General features: G+C 33.1%; 1 protein-coding gene across 1 annotated transcript in view; it reads right to left on the bottom strand.

The window, feature by feature from the left end:
- Positions 1-2,638: 2,638 nt before the first annotated feature.
- Positions 2,639-21,584, bottom strand: part of LOC126883732 (sodium-dependent dopamine transporter-like) — a 241,325-nt gene continuing 222,379 nt past the window's right edge. The window contains exons 14-15 of the mRNA XM_050649395.1: positions 13,008-13,175; positions 2,639-2,737 (exon numbers count right to left, since the gene is read on the bottom strand). Coding sequence (XP_050505352.1) covers positions 2,639-2,737; positions 13,008-13,175 — 267 coding nt within the window. The remainder of the gene's footprint in view (positions 2,738-13,007; positions 13,176-21,584) is intronic.

The raw sequence follows: 21,584 nt of genomic DNA, 5'->3' as shown, positions 1-21,584 counted from the left end.
GAAACGATATCAGAAACGATACAAGAATTTGAGTCAGACACAGATTCTTGTACAAGAACTGCGCCAATTTCTGCGCAAAGAGCAAAAACGTAAAACCTGCTGGTAAAACATCTAAAATGTCATATTTACTTACTCATAATGGCGGCTGAAATGAAAATGGGATCATGTATTGATGGATTTATTTGTGTTTTTGTGTTATTTATAAATCTTTTATTGATACTTAATATACCGTTTGGTATGGACTACTGTTCTACTAATAACCATATATTTAGCTCCTAGTAAAGTTCAAACTATAAATTTAGGTTTCATTGTGCATAATTTTTTAGCATCGAACTGAAGCAGTGATTATAAATCACCCATGTAGTTATTAATCAATGACTGAAGATAATTGTAATGAAAATATTTTAACATAAATATCAAAACAAAATAGAAACACAAATAATCAACCTCAAACAGTCAACGTAACATTCTGGTTAACATTAAAATGTTAATTAAATTTTATAAATTTTATAAAATCCTTAAAATCAGCTGTAGATGCAGTACTACCATAACGTGACACAGGGTGACAAACAAAATTTTGACCAATCACGTGCCGAATTTCATACAATTTTCGATACAAGAACTTGCATAGTGTCATACAGGGCACAAATGTACATACAAGAAATGATACAAGAAAATGTATACAAGAAACGATATCAGAAACGATATTAGAAATGATACAAGAAAATGCATAGTGTCATACAGCCTTAAGAGGCTCGTAGATGTCGACCATGTTGGCCTTGACATGAAAAACATTTTTATAAACAGAATAAACCTTTTTGATCATTACATTCCCAAGAACATGTGATGTTTATCAGAAAAACCCACGAATAATGATGATAAAATATGAAAACAGCTTCACACAAATACTTGTGATGGATATCTGCATTAAAAGTAATCGGCAACGAAGACGGAACTTAGGATATCTCTAGTATTGACAATTAAGATTTTTAATTATCTGATAATTCATTTATCTTAATTGTTTTAAGTTATGTTTTATTATTTTGCTCAAAAAGTTCACCATCAAAATTTCAGTACTTTTTATGTTTACCAACGTTCCAATACTGGACACATGCTAAATTTATCCTTTCTTTATAATCAATTTTTAAAATGCTTGAAGAATATTCTAGACTAATAAACATTAGTGCTGTTGATTATAGTTACTTTCGAGTATTCGTTATAAATCGTTACTTTTGTATAAAGTAATCATTTACAGTATTCGTTACTTTAATTACTATGATTATTTCCGTTACTTTTGAATTTGAGTATCGATAATCATATCGAGAATCGTATTTCTCAGTAGGTAGGTATTTTGTATAAAGTAATAATTTACAGTATTCGTTAGTTTGATTACTATGATTAGGTACTTTTGTTACTTTTGAATTTGAGTACCGATAATCATATCTAGAATCGTATTTCTCAGTAGGTAGCTATTTTGTATAGGTATTCCGATATAACAACGACCTTCACCGATCTGTTTAAGGGATAAAAATGATTTGATTACTATGATTACTTTTGTTACTTTTGTATTGGAGTACCGGTAATCATATCGAGAGTCGTATTACTCAGTAGGTATGTATTTTGTATAGGTATTCCGATATAACAACGACCTTCACCAATCTGTTTAAGGGATAAAAATGATTTGATTACTATGATTACTTTTGTTACTTTTGCATTTGAATACCGGTAATCATATCGAGAATCGTATTTCTCAGTAGGTGGGTATTTTGTATAGGTATTCCGATATAATAACGACCTTCACGAAGTACGAAGTAATCAGAGTAATCAAAGTAATCAAAGTAGATACAATAGTCGTTACTCGCTCTCTTACAATTGGTACAAAATAATCAGAGTAATGAAAGTAATCAAAGTAGATATAATAGTCGTTACTCGCTCTGATACAAAGTAACGAAATAATCAGAGTAATCAAAGTAGATACAATAGTCGTTACTCGCTCTGTTACGATTGGTACGAAGTAATCAGAGTAATCAAAGTAATCAAAGTAGATGTAATAGTCGTTACTCGCTCTGATACGAAGTAAAGAAGTAATCAGAGTAATCAAAGTAGATACAATAGTCGTTACTCGCTCTAATACGATTGGTATGAAGTAACGAAGTAATCAGAGTAGTCAAAGTAGATACAATAGTCGTTACTAGCTCTGATACGATTAGTACGAAGTAATCAGAGTAATTAAAGTAACGATTTGTCTCTGTAAAGTAATCGTTACTTTCGGTATTCGTAAGTAACGAGTACTTTGTAACAAATAGTTACTTTTTCAACATCACTAATAAATATGCCCAAAATATAGTTTTTCAAAATCTAGAAATGGTTCTAGAAATCAATATTTTTTGTTACATAAAAAATATGGAAAACTTCTCAGTATGTATTATCTAGCTAGAGTAAAATATTCAATATTTGGTAGATTTTCTACTTTAGTTTTCGACTATATATTTCGTCATGTATTTATGTATACGTTTTAAAAAATAAATAAATATCTATATTTTTCGTTAGTTATTAGAAGAAGCTGTTATGAGCTGATACATCTTCTTCTAAACTTTTAAAAATACTAAAATACGTATAATATTATTTGCATCTTTCTTTACACATAAAACCAATGTTTGGCTTTAAATCTTCTTGCTAGTTTAGTTCTTCGTATTTCTTCGTGTTCTTCTACAGGGGAGATGCTCAAAGCTAATTTCTGTAACATAAATGTGAGCTTATTAGTATTTATTTATAAAAGAAGGTAAGTATAGCACTACGAGTAAATTATGTTAAAATCTGCTATCCAATGGATGCTTATTTAGAATTAGGCACTCGAAACTATGTATTTAAAAAACCCCTTCACCCAAATGTTTACTTCCTTGGTGGCCCCAGGGATCCCATATCCCAAAAAATGTGTTGTTTCAAAAAAAAATTAAAAAAAGTTTTCTGAGCGATAATTTACTTACAAAAATTAAAAAAAAAATTATAAACATATTGTTTTGACGCCCACGAACACTGATTGCTTTTTCTTCAGATTTTAGGATCAAAATTCAGCTCAGAAAAAATATTGAAACTTGTCAAAAAAAAAATTATTATCTATAGTCCAAATAATGAAGCTTAAAATAGGGCAAAACCTCGCAAATTTTACAGAATGGATCGATTTGCTTGAAAATTTGAGAATAACTAGTGGATAGTCCAAGAATCAAAATCTATATGATGTTGAAAGGCTCTTTTACCACGGGGGTGGTTGCCACCCCATCTCGGGGGTGGATATTTTTTATTATATTTTGACCGCAAAAGTTGGTAAAAACATTTATCCAAAGCATAAAACGTTCTATACATTTTTTTGATAAAATGAATAGTTTTATCTGAAAAAGTGTTAGTTTTATATCGAAGTAATCAATGTTGTTAATAAGTTTTCTGCTAATAACTCAAAAAGTTTTCGTTTTATCAAAACAACTATACTTAACAAAAATATACATTTTGAAAAAATAAACAAAACTACTTTATCTGGTTTTCTTGAAGACCAATAGTAATAGCGCTAGACTTTATTATATGTTAGCTCTTCTTCGTCAAATGCTAAATATTGTAGTTTCAAAGTCAAAAGACGGGAAAACTATGCATTTTTCGAGGATAACTTGTTCAAACTAATTTAAAGTAGGTATATAAAAATTATCTATATCCAGAAATAAAAAAAGTCTCTAGCTCAAAAATTAAGTGACATAATGAAGAAAAGAAGAAATGGGTAGCGGATAGGAACTCCTTTGGATAGTCCTACCAGGGAAAATGAATCAATCCCTGCCCTCCGTAGATTCCAGGGGTTTCCTGACCCGGGAAACTAGTACCTGTTTAGGGTCCCTTGTCCAGGGTTACGGATGAAGTCCACAACGGCAGCCATGGCGGAGAAGAACACCTTCGGTACGGTATGGATGGCGGACGTGGCAACCCCTTGATTTTAGGGTTTGTATGGAATCAAAACAGAGCAGCGTCTGACTCAGAATGAGCGGCTGACAACAGCGTCTAACCCAGAATGGGCGGCTGAATGGAAATTCGCCAACCCGCCTGACAAGCGTGGCGTTTTAATGTCAAAAAACCCTCTTCAAAGAAAAACATGTCGAATCACAAAACAAACGGAATATTACCCCAGGTGGGTAGAGATAACAACTCACAATTCCACACCGACAAACCGGTCCGCCTCAAGGATTCTGGGGGAGGCAAACATTCGACTAAACTAAACGTAGGTACATATAACATCAGATCCATGAATGAAGACACTAAACTCATATACAATGGGATATCATCAGTCTGTCAGAGATAAGAAGAAAAGGAGAACAAAAAATACTATTAAACTCGAGAAACATGCTGTACTACAAAGGTAATGAAGATAACACCAACAACGGAGTTGGTTTTATAATAAACAAGAGAATCGTTAGATACATACAATCCACCAAGGGTATATCAGACAGAGTATCCTACATTATGCTTAAATTAAAAAGAACGTCGTTGAAAATTATACAGGTATACGCACCAACAAGCACATATAAAGATGAAGATATTGAAAACTTCTACGAAGAAATAACACTCGCTGTGGAAGAAAAAAAACTAAATTGACGCTAATAATTGGAGACTTCAATGCCAAATTAGGGGTAAGAATAGACGAAGACGAACACAGAATAGGACAATATGGATACGGCGAAAGAAATAATAGAGGACATACATTAATGAACTACTTGGAGGAAAGACAACTTTTTGCTATGAACTCGTTTTTTAACAAAAAACCGCAAAGAAAATGGACATGGATAAGTCCCAACGGCAATACTAAAAACGAAATAGATTACATCCTTACAACAGAAAAAGCCATCATCAAAGATGTTACAGTGCTGAATCGTTTCTCAACCGGTAGTGATCATAGACTTGTCAGAGCCAAACTCAGCATTAATTGCCAATTCGAAACAAAAAAGAAAATGGAAAATAGATCGAAACTAGATACGGGAAAACTTAAGAAAGCAAAAGAGGAATATAAACAAAAAATAAGGGAAAGTATACCGGCCACTAGAGATTTGGAAAACAAAAATATCGATGAAATAAATCAGCTATTAACCGATACATTAGCAAAGGCGGGAAAAGAGGTAGTACAAACAAGAATAAAAAAGGAAAACAATATATCCTAGGAAACAAAAAACCTCATGAGCAAAAGAAAAACATTAATAGAACAAGATAAGAGAAACACAGTAGATTACAACGAGGTAAACAAAGCTATCAGAAGGAACATCAAGGAAAGTCAAAGGATAGTACAGGAAGAAAAAATAGAAAAAACCATTGAACAAAATAAAAATATGAAGTGCTTAAAACCACAGCTTGGAAGCATACAGATTAATAGTATAAAGAACAAAGAAGGCATAGAGACCAATAATATAGAAGAAATTATACAAATAACACAAGAATATTATAAAAACCTCTACAATACAAAACAGAAACCAACACAAGAAATCCTTAAGCAATTACAAATAAAAATAAAAAATGTCAATTCCGACTTACAACCAGAAATCAGTAAGAATGAGATAAAAAGAGCACTCAAGGAGATGAAGAATAATAAATCGCCAGGAAAAGACGGGATAACTGTGGAAATGCTAAAAAATGGTGGGAAAACAACTAGAGAAGTTTTGTACACACTTATGAATAAAATATTAATGACAAAACAAATACCCAACACTTGGAACGAAGCAGTAACATTGTTACTATTTAAGAAAGTATATAAAAAGGATCTAAAGAATTACAGAGCCATAACTTTACTAAATGTGATGTACAAACTATTAACCAAGATATTAACAAACAAATTAACAACTAAATTAGATGGATACCAGGCAAGAGAACAAGCCGGATTTAGAAAAATCTTCAGTACAAGTGACCACCTTTTAACGATGAAGATATTAATCGAAAAAGCTAACGAATATCATATCCCGCTATACATGCCATTTATTGACTTCGAAAAAGCATTTGATAGTGTGGAACACTGGGCAGTAAAGAATTCCCTACAAAACAGCAGAATAGACTACAGTTATACCGACTTAAATACAAATATATATGATAAGGCAACAACAACTATCAAGCTAATGAAACAAACGGAGCCTATTAAAATAAACTGAGGAGTAAGACAAGGAGATACCATTTCGCCCAAGCTATTCAACCAAGCGCTAGAAGATGTGTTCAAACAACTGCACTGGGATTGTTTGGGTATAAACATAAACGGGCAATATCTGAATCACTTACGATATGCTGATGATATTGTATTAATAGCAGAAAGAAGTGAAGAATTACAAAGAATGATGGAAGAACTAGATAGAGAATCGACAAAGATAGGACTGAAGATGAATTACAGTAAAACAAAAACCATGACCAATCAACAAGAAGAACTAGTAATTACAGTGGCACAAACAAGAATAGAACAAGTAAAAGAATATATATATCTAGGACAAATCACTAGATTAAATAAAGAAAATCAGACCGAAGAAATAAAGAGAAGAATAAGGTTGGCCTGGGCATCATTCGGAAAACTGTCTTATATTCTTAAGAACAGAAAATACCCGCAATACCTAAAAACAAAAGTCTTCAATCAATGTATACTCCCTGTTTTAATATATGGCTCTCAGACATGGACGTTTACAAAAGAGAATATGGAAAAAATAGCAAAGACAGAAAGAGCCATGGAAAGACAAATGCTGGACATTAAATTATCAGACAGGAAAAGAAACGAATGGATCCGTAACAAAACAAAAGTGAAAGACGTCTCTACCCAAGTAGCAAAGCTTAAATGGAAGTTCGCCGGGCACACCCTACGGCAGAAGGATGAAAGATGGACTAAGATGGTAATACATTGGAGACCATGGAACCACAAACGAAAAAGGGGAAGGCCACAGATGCGATGGTCAGATGACCTGAAGAAACACACTGGGTCAAAATGGATGCAAATTGTCCAAGATAGAGAGGCATGGAAGAAGGAAGAGGAGGCCTATATCCAAGGATGAATGTTTAGGGCTGATTAGATAGATAGAATGAAAAGAATGTCAGTCGAAATTTTTTCAGCGAAAAGTGATCGGTAACAACCCCCTAATCACCACTCTAATTTAAATTTGTCATTGACCTTATTTGGTTGTCTTTATTTATGTATTATTAATAGGTTCTAGAACTTTGACCGGCTTAGAATAATTAGTTTTAAAAAAAATGGAGTTAACAGCGAATAACGAATTTTTGTAGTTTGGAAAAATGACCTTTTCTTCGGAATAGAAAGATTAGCATCAGAGATACGAAAAAATGTTAAAATATAAAATTGTAGCTTGTTTAATTCACAAGAACACGGTTTGCATAAATTTTTTCTGCGACAAAAATTTAGTAAGCTATTGACAATAATTATAACTTGTAATAACATGCAAAAACCACCTTTACCAACCCATTCAAAGTCACCTCTTTTTGCGACTGAGGATTTAAAAAAGATGTAATATTATTACGCTTATAGATCTTCTGAAAATCTACAAAATAATTAGTTTTAAAAAAACTGGAGTTAAAAGCAAATAAGGAACTTTTGTAGTTTGGTAAAAAATGCCATTTTCTTCAGAATAGAAAGATTAGCATCACAGATACGAAAAAATGTTAAAATATGAAATTGTAAGTTATTTAATTCCCAAGAACTTGGTTTGAAAAAATTTTTTCTACGGCAAAAATTTAGTGCTTTGCAACCGACTATAATATCGAAAAACATTGATTTTTTCGATATGTAAAACTAATACTTTCGATAGCGAATAAATCGAAAACTATTAATTTTATCAAAAAAATGTATAAAACATTTTTTGCTTAGAATAAACGTTTCTATCAACTTTTGCGGTCAAAATATAATAAAAAATTTCCACCCCCGAGATGGGCTGACAACCACGCCCATGGTAAAAGCGCCTTTTGGCATCATATAGATTTCGATTATTGAACTATCTTCTGCTTATTCTCAAATTTTCAAGCAAATCGATCCATTCTGTAAAAATTGCGAGGTGAAAAGCTTCGGTCCCTGGACTACTAGGTAATTTTTTGAGAAAACCTCTCAATGACTATTTTACGTTTATTTTTTTTTATTTTGAATGAAAGGGTTGGATTTACCATTTTTCTCTAGAACATAGCCAAATAATAATAGGACTATCTCAGGGGAAACACCATTGCAGGTTAGAAAAATCAGGATAGGGTCTTGGAATCTTGGTAGTCTTACAGGTAAGAGTCTGGAGTTAGTGGATGCGCTCAAACGAAGAAGAGTTCAAATTGCTTGTATTCAAGAAACTAGGTGGAAAGGACAAAGGGCGAAAGAACTAGGTGAAGGATACAAATTGTGGTATGTAGGGAGTAGTAACACTAGAAATGGAGTTGGTATAATTGCTGATAGTGAAATGAAAGGTAACGTAGTAGAAGTTGTAAGAACGAGTGATAGAATGATGTCAGTGAAATTTGTAATTGATAAAGAGGTATTGAATGTTGTTTGTGTGTATGCTCCCCAAACAGGTCTGGGTGAGAATGAAAGAAGAGCTTTCTATGATCAATTAGGAGACGTACTGAGTGATATTCCAGCAGAGGAGAAAGTTATAATAGGAGGTGATTTCAATGCACATGTGGGCCAAACCAAGACAGGATATGAAACAATACATGGGGGATTAGGCTTTGGAACTAGAAATGAAGCTGGAGATGACATGCTTGAATTAGCAGCAGCATTGGATATGGCGATTGTTAACACATTCTTTAAAAAGAGAGAAACTCAACTTATTACCTACAAAAGTGGACAACATCAATCCCAAATAGACTACTTCATGATAAGGAAAGAAGACATGCGTGAATGCAAGGGCTGCAAGGTAATAGTGAGTGAGACAGTAAGCCAACAACATAAGCTGCTTGTTCTGGACATCGAAGTAAAAAGCGAAACTAAACAAAAATATCGGAGAGGACCACAAAAAATCAAATGGTGGCTGCTGAAAGATGAGAAAGAAGGTCTATTCAGGAGAAGAATAGTAGAAAAAATATGTTGGAACATGAAAGGAAGCCCTAATAAAATTTGGAGAAAAATGGCCAGTAGTATTAGAGAGACTGCTATTGAAATACTTGGGAAAACGTCAGGAAAAAAGTTTGAGGATAAAGAGACTTGGTGGTGGTCAAACGAAGTACAAGGAAAAATAAAAGAGAAGAGAAAATTATATAAAAAGTGGCAAGAAACCAGATCCGACACAGATCTTCAAAACTATATGGTGGCGAAAAAGGAAGCGAAAGTAGCAGTAGCAAAAGCCAAAGCAGAAGCGTATTCAAACCTATATGATCGACTTGATACCAGGGAAGGCGAAACGAAGATATATAAAATAGCCAAACAGAGAGCAAGGAAAGCAAAAGATTTTAATCAGATTAGATGTATCCGAGATGAAAATAATAAAATACTAGTTCACGAAAGGGAAGTCAAAAAGAGATGGAGAAAGTACTTTGACAGCTTATTAAATGAAGAATTTGACAGACAGCCTGTAGAGTCAACGGAGACAGTAGCAGCAATGGTCACCAAAATAACCAACGAGGAAGTGGCTCAAGCGCTTCAAAAAATAAAGAAAGGAAAAGCGGTAGGACCAGATGATATTCCTGGGGAAGTATGGAGAGCATTGGGAGAGACAGGAACAAGGTGGCTAGCAGGTCTATTTAATAGAATTATGGAAGTCGGACAAATGCCAGACGAATGGAGAAGCAGTATACTGGTACCTGTTTACAAAAACAAGGGAGATATACAACAATGTACAAACTACAGGGCTATAAAACTGCTTAGCCACACCATGAAAATATGGGAAAGAGTAATTGACAGACGGATACGTGAAGAGACCGAAATATCCGAGAATCAATTTGGCTTTATGCAGGGTAGATCAACAACAGATGCAATTTTCATTATAAGGCAGTTGATGGAAAAATACAGGAGTAAAGAAACAAACGCTCATATGGTATTCATTGATCTTGAGAAAGCATATGATAGAGTTCCTCGAGAGATTCTGTGGTGGGCACTCAATAAGAAAGGAGTCCCTGGTGAATATGTAAAGATTGTGAGGGATATGTATGAGGGAGTAACGACTAGTGTTAGGACAGGTGTGGGAGAGACTGATAAATTTCATGTGAAAGTAGGATTGCACCAAGGCTCTGTGCTTAGTCCGTATTTATTCTCATTAGTTTTGGACCAGATAACAGCGAAACTACAGGGTAACATTCCATGGTGCTTAATGTATGCTGATGATGTCGTGTTAGTAGGAAATAGTGAAAGAGACTTAGAACAAAAACTGGAACAGTGGAGACAAGCTCTGGAGGAAAAAGGTTTAAAACTTAGTAGGACAAAAACAGAGTATTTGGAATGTTCATTTAAAGATGGAGCTACTACAAATAAAATGGTATCTTTGGATGGTGAAATGATTGTGAAAAGCAATAGTTTTAAGTACCTAGGATCGGTATTACAGAGTAATGGAGAAATAGATGGAGATGCATGCAGTAGAATTAGGGCTGGATGGATGAAGTGGAAAGAAGCGAGTGGTGTGTTGTGTGACAGAAAAATTCCAATGAAGCTGAAGGGAAAATTCTATAAAACAGCCATAAGACCGGCTATGATGTACGGAACTGAATGTTGGGCAGTGAAAAAGAAAGAGGAACAACGAATGCATGTGGCGGAAATGAGAATGCTTAGATGGATGAGTGGAGTGACAAAGAAGGATAAAATTAGAAATGAGTATATTAGGGGAAGTCTAGGTGTGGCACCAATTGATGCCAAAATGAGAGAGCATAGGTTAAGATGGTTCGGTCATGTTCAGCGTCGAGACGTTGATCACCCAATACGAAGAATAGCTGAAGTGCAGATTCCTGGAAGGAGTAGGAGAGGAAGACCAAAGAAGACCTGGGGGGAGGCGATAAGGCAGGACATGTTGGTAAAGGGGATTAACATTGATATGACCCAAGACAGAATTGTGTGGAGAAATGCAATTAGGGAAGCCGACCCCGCATAGGGATAAGGCAAAGAGAATGATGATGATAGCCAAATAAGATAAACCCACTGTGTTGATATTTTTCCCATATTTTTAGCACATAACCTCTACTACATCAGAATGAAAAACGATTTTTCATATTTTTTTCCTTTCTATTATTATTGCAAAAAACACTGCAGTTGTCGGTGACATGGTTTTCATATTTTTAGCACATAATTTCGACTAATTGAAACCTTAGTGATATTGGATTTCATCCTAGTATATTCTAAAAATAATTTTGAGGCCTTTTTCAGTCATCTTATGAAAATCTTTTATTTCTTGAGCAGTTAGTTTTACAGCAGTAGTGGGCTGCCTGGATCATTTAGCTGTCTCAGCTTCTAATGCTAATGTAATTTCGTTCAATTTTCAGTCCAATATTCTTCAAATTATTATCTCTTTTATCCCATCCATTACATATAAACTGTTTAAGCGCTTAGCAAGAGTGTCATTGAGAAAACATTCAATATTAGCAAGTAAAACAGCTTTTGTTATGGGTTTATTGTCCAATTATTAGTAAAGGAACTGATATTTTTTTGCTAAGAATGCTGTGAATTATCTTTACAACCTATCTGTTTTGTGACGAAGCCATTGGGTTGATCAAGTAATTTGCTAACTAGTCTGATGGATGACAATGATAATATCAATTTGGAGTATAATTAGGATGTAACCCAATATCATTAAAGGTTTAATTAGTTCAGGGCGCATAAATAGTAGGTAAATATAAATAAATTACAGGTCTTAGATATCGGGAAAACGATGGATGCATTTTATAAAATATATTTAAAAAATACTTATCAAAGTACTCAGAAGTACCTATCAAATCAGCTCCAGAAAAAGTTGATAGCATCAAAATTTATGTTCCAAAATTTTTTCAAAATTTATGCCCTAAAAATTTTTTAAAATTTATGCTCAAAAAGTTTTCCAAAAAAAAATATTAATGGTTTTTTAGAATAACTCCGTAAATTCTCACCCAAAAACCGTTTGAGAGGTAATTTCAACGTATACATATATTGAAGTATTCAATTAAATCTTTTAAATCCTTTATTTTTTTTAATAAAAGGTTACAGTGTTCCGGTTACATGGTTCTGGCAGTAAAATTTAGGCTGTAACGCTTTTCTAAAAATTGTAAGGTGTAAGGGCCCTTTTATTTTCATCGTAACTTGCTTAATTTTGTTGGTATTAACTTCTTTTGAAGCTTATTTGATAGGCATTGCTGAGTACTTGGACAAGTGTTTAATAAGTTCCTATATTTTAAAAAAGTGCATCGTTTCCCTGTTATTTAAGCTTCAATAGTTAGGTTTGAGTACTTAATCGCCGAAAAGAAAAATACATTCAGCTACCCATAACTCACTTTTACTTAATACTAAAAGATTTTTCAAGTATGAAATTTATTCAACTTTTTATGAGCTTCTATTTTGGTAATAATAACGTTTTTATAACAACTTATAGTTTTTGAGTTATTTATGAAAAGCCGCTGTAAACATGCATTTTTTTCATGAAAAATTATAATTTTTGATTTTTAATAAGTCATAAAGTTTTAATTTATTTTAATAACTTGCTCTAACAAATATTGCTTATAATATAATTTGTCCCTATATCGAACTATGGGGTAATTATTAGTGAAACAATTTTCACCTCGATATAGGGTGGCATTCATCCCTAGAGTAAAATCGTAAGTTGGCACAACGTCACTTTTGTATCTTGAAGTATTCTCTAACCTCACACAAATTTTCATTAAAATCGATGGACGTTCAACGGAATCGAAGGTGAAAACCTCCAGTGACTGCACTAGTTTAAAATATAGGGTCAATGCAAAAAAAAAGTAAATTCAAAATAAAAAATACATGTTTTATGTATTCAAACGCTGATTTTAAATATATAGGTCAAAAATGTAATCTTGTATATTACTATATTAACTATGTTATTTACCTCAGTAAAGGATCCTTTCGTTTTGCAGATTTGTATTATTGCAAAAATTGGAATCATTATGATAGAGGAAAGAGTTAAAGCCCACCCAATCCACTCCGCCCATGATGGATAGAAGTAGTCATTATAGTGTAGAGGTTCATGATGAAATAGGCCAAATAGCACTACACCCTAAAAAGAAAATGTTTGCAATAATTTAACAAAAATAAATAAACAATAGCTATTTTTCTAAAATGATGAACACAAAAAATAGTTGTACTAAAATAATTTCCAATCACAGATATCATATTGTAGAAGTAAACGCAGTCGTGGTTCAAAACACAATGGTCATTGGTCATCATTATCGTTGCATCAAATGCAAGACCAAGACGAGACTTAGAGAGTCTTTGTCTTGGTCTTGTACCAATTGGTCTTGTTCTTGGTCTTGGTATTGCACTCCCGGTCTTGGTCTTGGTCTTGATCTTGCAAGTCTCGCAGTTACCCACTAGCATATTGCTATTTATTAAACGTTACTTTATATCTTAGAACAACGTAACAGTATAGGTACATTTTCAGCTTGACTTAACACACAGGGTAAGGCAGATAACCTTCCTATTAGAAATATCTCGAGAACTAAAAACAACAGAATCATGAAAATTGGAATAGCGGGGTGTTGAAGAGTGATCTATTTAATGAAAATATTTTTATATATTTCCTACTTCAAGTTATACCGGAAGTTGCTTATAACTTCGTTTTTTAAAATGGAATACTCTGTATATTTTTACATTTCTGAATTCTCTTCCATGTCTTCTTTCCACCCTGTAGAATTGTAGTTATTTGACATCAAAAGCTTCTTTGTTTATGTTCAAATGATTTTTAATATAGTCTACTATTGTTAAAAATTATTAGTATGTATATTTAAATGTTGCATTTGATATACAGGATTGGCCGAAATTCGGAATGAGTATTTTCCGAGTTTTCTTTAATGGAACTCCCTGTATTTTAGTATTGTAATGAAATGATATTTTATGGTACCTTTTTATTTCTTAAGCATTCCCTATACATAACTGCTTTAATTTGTGCTTAATTGTTTATCGCGTCAACAATGCGTCAACGTAGGTATTTTTATAGCTCAACCATTATTGGTAATTTTTAGGATCAGTTTAGATTAATATGTAGGTATTCCTAGATTAATATGTGTTCCGAAAAATTATTTGCGATTGAAAATGTTCACGACCAACCTAATAAAATTTCACGTAATTTTGTTGCAATAATATTTGGTTTGAATCACCAATAACTCACAAACTAAAGTAGTTAGGTATAGGGAATGCTTAAGAAATAAAAAAGTACCATATCATATCATTTCATTACAATACTAAAATACAGGATGTTTCATTTAAGAAAACTCAGAAAATACTCATTCCGAGTTTCGACCAACCCTTTATTCTAAAATTAAAAATTTAGCTATACATGCTAACAATTCTTAACAATAGTAGACTATATTAAAAATCATATGAATATAAATAGAGTTTTTGATGTTATATATGAAAATTTGATGAAAAAAAAATGTAATTCCCTTTTAAACTACCCTATATAACATTACAAAACCTTATATTTTAACAACGAAGACATCGAGGAGAATTTAAAAATATAAAAATATACAGAGCGTCCCATTCAAAAAAAAATTGAAGGCACTCGTGGGAGTGCCGACAGAAGTGAAAACTTCTTATAGTATATACATTACGAGCTCAATGCTTTTACCCCATCCTAAAAGAAGTGCTGTGCCTATATCATATACGATATGCGCGATGCGTATGCCCTATGCTATTTATGTATACATACACATAATTTATACAGAGAGAGTCTGTAATTTGAAATAAATTCAATATCTCAAATACTAATTGTTTTTTTGAAAAATGCTCAGACCCGTCGATTAGTATTTCAAATTGTCCTTTTTGACATACAATAACAATGTATACGGGGTGTCCCAATTTAGAGCTTTGACGTCATCGTTGATTTTCTTAAATGGCAACACTGTCATTTTGATAGCTATTTTGATAGGGTGTGTAAAGTTATACACAACTGCAAAATATCAAGTTTTTATTCTCTACCATTTACAAGATAATCGAAAATAACAAAGTTATGTCTGTAATTTGAAATAAATTCAATAATTAAAATACTAATTGTTTTTTTTTTAAATGCTCAGACCCGTCGATTATTATTTCAGATTGTCATTTTTGGCATACAATAATGTTGTATACAGGGTGTACCAATTTAGAGATATGACGTCATCGTTGAGTTTCTTAAATGGCAACACTGTCATTTTGATAGTTATTTTGATAGGGTGTGTAAAGTTATACTTACTTACTTACTTAGTCCTAAGCCTTTCTACCTTTAGGTGTAAGGCTGGTGGAGTTGAGTTTGGCATTGTAGTCTCCATGCTTTCCGATCTTGCGCTAGGTTTCTTGCACTTTCCAATGTCAATCCCTTCTTCTCGACTTCTTTCCTGATTTCATCTACCCACATAACTCTTGGTCTCCCTCTTTTGTTTTTCCCCTGCACTCTCGTTTCGAACACTCGTTTTGTTAGCCTCTCGTTCGACATTCTACACACGTGCCCGAACCATCTAAGTTGTCCTTCTACTATTTTTTCATTGATTGGTTCTAGTTTTAGGTTTTGTCTAATTGTTTCGTTTCGTATTTTGTCTGTCCTTTTTCTGTTTGTTATTTTCCTCAGGAACCTCATTTCCATAGCATTGACTCTGGATTTTTGTCTCCCCGTCAATGTCCATGTCTCGCTGCTATACATGATTGTTGGTCTAACTACTGATTTAACGACTGCCGTTTTTACTTTTTCCGGTATCCCTTTTTTCCCAAAAAATGTTGTTTTCATAGTGTTAAATAAGCTTCCTGTTCGTCCCATTCTCTCGTTTATTTCCATGTCTTGTTTACCATTTGATTCGATTATTACTCCTAGGTATTTAAAATATTCCACTTGCTCTAGTTGTTTCCCGTCTAATTCTATTGCGTGTGTCTTCCTCGTATTTGAAATTATCATTGTTTTTGTTTTCTCTGTATTAATTTTCATATTTATGTTTGATAGTTCTTCTTCTAGGATTTCAAGATTGTTCTGTAAGTCTTCTCTGTTTTCTGCTATCAATACCATGTCGTCTGCAAATAGTAGCTCCGATAGTTGAGTCTGTTTCATTTGCCAGTATCCTAATGTTAGTTTTCTCATTCTTCTCTTGGCTTTCTTTATCGCTTCATCCAGTACCACTGAGAATAGCAGTGGACTCAGCACGCATCCCTGTTTGACGCCTTGACTTGTAGAAAATTCTCTGGATTCCTCGTTATTGGTTCTTACTGTATTTGTATTATTTTTGTACATATCCTTTATTACTTCTATTATGTGTCTGTCGACTCCCCTTTCTGTTAGTGTCTTCCAAACGTCCTTTCTTCGGATTCTGTCAAACGCCTTTTCCAGGTCAATGAAGCACATATGTATCTCTCTATTTTTCTTGATTACCTTCTCACTTACTTGTCTTAATGTGAATATTAGGTCTTGCGTGCTTCTGTCCTTCCTGAATCCACACTGTGTGTCTTCCATAGTTGTTTCTATTTGTGTTTTTATTCTTGTCTCTAGTATTCTTGCTAATACCTTCCCAGGGATACTTGATATGGTGATACCTCGGTAATTATTACAGTTTCTCTTGTCTCCCTTTTTGTGTATTGGTAATATAATGTCTTTCTTCCAGTCCTTTGGTAATTCTGCTCTATTTATGATATCATTCATTAGTTCTTTCATGCTATCCATTCCCTCTGTCCCCATGAATTTTATCATTTCCGGGGTGATATGATCCTTGCCTGGTGCTTTGCCCAGTTTTACTCTTTCTATTGCTTTCTCTAATTCCTCTCTTGTTATGGATTCCACTTGTTGTTTTTCATTCCTTTCTTGTATCTCCCCTATGTTGTCCTTGTCTACATGAGTTAGCTCTTTGAAATGTTCTCTCCATCTTTCCATTATTTGTTTTTCTTCTGTTAGTACGTTTCCATTCTTGTCTTTTATATTCGGCATCGTGTGCTCTTTCTTTTGTCTGAGTTGTTTTAATGCGCCGTAGAAGAGTTTTTGGTTTTCCCTATAATTTTTTGTCATTTTTTGTCCAAATATCTCCCATGACCTTTCCTTTCCTGCTTTCACCGCTATTTTAACCTCTTTCCTTTTTTCTTTATATGCTTCGTAATCTTCCGGGTGTTTTGTGCTTAGGTATCTTTTCCATTTGTCTTTTTTGTTCTTTATTTTCTCTCGTATTTCTTCCGTCCACCATTCTGTTCTCCTCATGTTAGTGTTTGCTATTTTTGCTTTCCCGCAAGTTTCCTCAGCTGCTTTGATTATGCTGGTTTTTAGATATTCCCATTTTTTTTCTATATTTGTATTTTTTGCCCTACCTTTCAAAGTATTATCTAAGTTTTCTTGGAATTTCTTCTTATATATTTCCTCTTTTAATTTGTAACTTTTTATTTTTTCATTTACTACCTTTCTTCTCTTTTCTTCTTTTTCCTCTGTTGTTCTCATTCTCATTATTACTAGATGGTGGTCACTGCCAATCTCCGAGCCTCTTTTCACTTTCGTATCCTGTACTCTTTTCCATTTGTTGCTGCTTACCAAAAAGTAATCTATGATTGATTTTTCGTTTCTGCTGTCTTGTACTCTCGTGTATTTGTGTACTTCTTTATGTTTAAATTTTGTATTTGTTATAACTAGTTTATTCTCCATACATATTTCTATTATTCTTTCACCATTTCTGTTTAGCATTTCTTCTCCTTCTTTTCCCATGCACTCCTCTATTCCGCTGTTGTTGTTTCCGACTCTACCGTTTAGATCTCCCATTACAATTATGTTTTCTTCCCCATTATCAATTTGCATTTGGAGCTCCTCGAAAAATTTATCTTTCTCTTCCTTTCTTGCATCTTCATTTACTCCGTAGGCTGTTATTATTGTCCATATTTCTTCGTCCATCAGTTTAATTTTCACCGATAATATTCTCTGGTTAACATATGTTTCTTCTATAACGTGTTGTAGTCTATTCGGTGCAATTATTATCCCGACTCCTTCTTTTGCTCTCTCTTTTGTATCCGCTCCTACCCAAAGTAACCAATATCCTTTGTGTATTTTCTTAAGACCTTTTCCTTTCATCTTCGTTTCTGTTATTCCTAGTATTTCTATTTTTTGTCTTATCATATCTTCTACCAGTTCTTCCTCTTTTCCATTGATGCTTCTCACATTCCATGTTCCCATTTTTATCTCTCCTTTTTTCTGCAATCTAGCTTTCCCCTTTTTCCTATTTTCATCCTTGTTTACCTTTGCATCATCCTTTTCCCTATCGCTTTTCCCATTCATTGCCTTGGTTGTCATTGTTGTGGGTCCGGTCTCATTATTTTCTTTTAGTTTTTTGAAGTCCCTTCCCCGATATTTCTGTGAGTTAGTATAAGTTTCTCTTTATTATGGTCCCATTTCCACTCCTTTCCATTAATCTCCAGTTTCATATATCCTATCTTCGTAGTATTACCTTTGTCTTTTTCTTCTTTTGCCATTTTCCTAATTTTTGCTTGTATTTCCCTTTCCTTTCTTGTTAAATCTGATTCTATATACACCTTTTGTCCCTGTAGATTTTTCAGTTTTCCTTTGTTTTTTAGTACACTCATCTTATCCGTTAGGTTTTCCATTTCTGCTACAAAGATTTGGTCGCCGATCTTCACCGCTCCTCTCAGTCTGACCTCTAATTTCAGATTTCTTCCTATGAAGTGTTCTACTGACTCCTTTACAGGCTTTCCGTCGGTAGCATCTAGTGTTAGGCCTTTTAATACTATATTATTTCTCCGTCTATCTTTTTCCAATTGTTCTATTCTATTGTTTGCCATTTTTAAACCTTCTTCCAATTTTTCGTTTTTTTCTTTCAGCTCCTTAATATATTCCATCGTTTCTTTTTGGTCTTTCCGTATGGTTCTTATTTCTGCCATCATTTCATCATTTTTCCACATAACTTCCCGCATAATTTTTATCATCTCTTCATTTGTGTCGTTGCTTTTATTCGGTGTTCGTCTCGTCAGGTTACTCTTTTCAAAATATAATTTATCTTCTTTATATTTTTTCTTCTTAGATTCTTCGTCGCCACTATCAGATAGTTCTTCATTCTTTCTATAGGTTTCCTTTCGGATTGTTCCTGTTCCGCCACTGGCCATTTTAAATTAAATGTTAACCTCAGCACTAATATAAATATTATTATTATACACTTAGAAGTTTATTTTTATTTCGCACAAGAACGCTTTTTAAGTTTAACGATTATCGATAACGATAGGTCTTTTAAAAAACCGGTGTTTTTATTGTGATAGGTTTCGAATTCGAAATTACCTTATCGCCAATACACCTGCCACACGACCTCTCGCCTCGCTTGCCAAACTCGAACTGAAAGTTATACACAACTGCAAAATTTCAAATTTTTGTTCCCTATCATTTACAATATAATTAAAAATAACAAAGTTATGAAAAACAAGTAATCAAATAATAATTGAATTTAATTATTTCAAATAAGCAAATGCTCATAACGTTGCCCATTGACAATTTGACAATAATTGAGGGCCGACATTATGAGTATTTGCTTAATTGGAATAATTAAATTCAATTATTATTTGATTACTTGTTTTTCATAATTTTGTTCTTTTTTATTTTCTTGTAAATGATAGGGAACAAAATTTGAAATTTTGCAGTTGTGTATAACTTTACACACCATATCAAAATAACTATCAAAATGACAGTATTGCCATTTAAGAAAATCAACGATGACGTCATATCTCTAAATTGGGACACCCTGTATACATTATTATTGTATGACAAAAATGACAGTTTAAAATACTATTCGACGGGTCTGAGCATTTTTCAAAAAAACAATTATTATTTTAATTATTGAATTTATTCCAAATTATAGATATAACTTTGTTATTTTCTATTATCTTGTAAATGGTAGAGAATAAAAATTTGATATTTTGCAGTTGTGTATAACTTTACACACCCCATCAAAATAGCTATCAAAATGACAGTGTTGCCATTTAAGAAAATCAACGATGACGTCATATCTCTAAATTGGGACACCCTGTATACATTATAATTGCATGTCAAAAAGGACAATTTGAAATACTAATCAACGGGTCTGAGCATTTTTCAAAAAAACAATTAGTATTTGAGATATTGAATTTATTCCAAATTACAGACTCCCTCTGTATATGTACAAAATTGATTTCAGCGAAGTGATGACCATTAAGAAATTTTCAATTCAAAAATTTATTTCGTCGGAGCGATAACGGTCGCTAATTTAATCATTTTCCCCATCCAAAAAGTGCACAACGTCGCTAATGACGGTCGCTAATTTAATACTTTTTCCCCATCCAAAAAGTGCACAACGACCCTTAAGAAGTTTTCACTTCAAAAATTTATTTCTTCGAGGCGATGACGGTCGCAACGGTGGTCGCCAATTTAATACTTTTTCCAATCCAAAAAGTCCCTAAAGAAGTTTTAACTTCAATACATATACGTACAAAATATTTATTTCGCCGAAGAGATGACGGTCGCGATGACGGTCGCGAAATAAATCCTTTTTTTCTATCGAAAAATAGGTTTTACATTTATTTTAAATTTAAATACCTCTATACAATTTATGTATAGATAGTCCAAGTAATGAAGCTTAAAATAGGACAAAACCTCGCAATTTTTACAGAATGGATCGATTTGCTTGAAAATTTGAGAATAAGTAGTGGATAGTCCAAGGATCAAAATCTATATGATGCCGAAAGGCGCTTTTACCATGGGGGTGGTTGTCACCCCATCTCGGGGGTGGAAATTTTTTATTATATTTTGACCGCAAAAGTTAGTAAAGACATTCATTCTAAGCAAAAAACGTTCTATACAATTTTTTGATAAAATTAATAGTTTTCGATTTATTCGCTATCAAAAGTGTTAGTTTTATATCGAAAATATCAATGTCTTCTAATTGGTTTACTGCTAATAACTACAATAGTTTTAGATTTATCAAAACAACTTTACTTAACAAAAATGTACCTTTTGAAACAATAAACAAAACCGTTTCTTTTAGTTTTTTTAAGACCAATAGTAATCGAGCTATACATTATTAAATGTAAGCTATTCTTCGTCAAATGCTAAATACTGTAGTTTCAAAGTTAAAAGACGGGAAAATTAAGCATTTTTCGAGAATAACTTGTTCAAATTAATTTAAAGCATTTTAAAATATCTATCTCCACATATAAAAATAAAGTCTTTAGCTCAAAAATTAAGGGACGTATATTGAAAAGAATGTTAGTCCCTACTTTTTTCAGCGAAAAAGTGATCCGAAGCAACCTCCTAATCACCACCCTAATTAAAATAAGTCATTAACCTTATTTGGTCTTCTTTATTTTTATATTATTAATAGGTTCTAGAAGTTTGATCGGCTTAGAATGATTAGTTTAAAAAAAAAAATTGAAGGTACTCATGGGAGTGCCGACAGAAGTGAAAACTTCTTATAGTAAATAAATTACGGGCCCAATGCTTTTT

This window comes from Diabrotica virgifera, chromosome 4 (assembly GCF_917563875.1).
Source record: "Diabrotica virgifera virgifera chromosome 4, PGI_DIABVI_V3a".
Classification (NCBI taxonomy): Eukaryota; Metazoa; Arthropoda; class Insecta; order Coleoptera; family Chrysomelidae; genus Diabrotica; species Diabrotica virgifera.
This window is presented reverse-complemented; position numbering and strand designations above follow the sequence as displayed.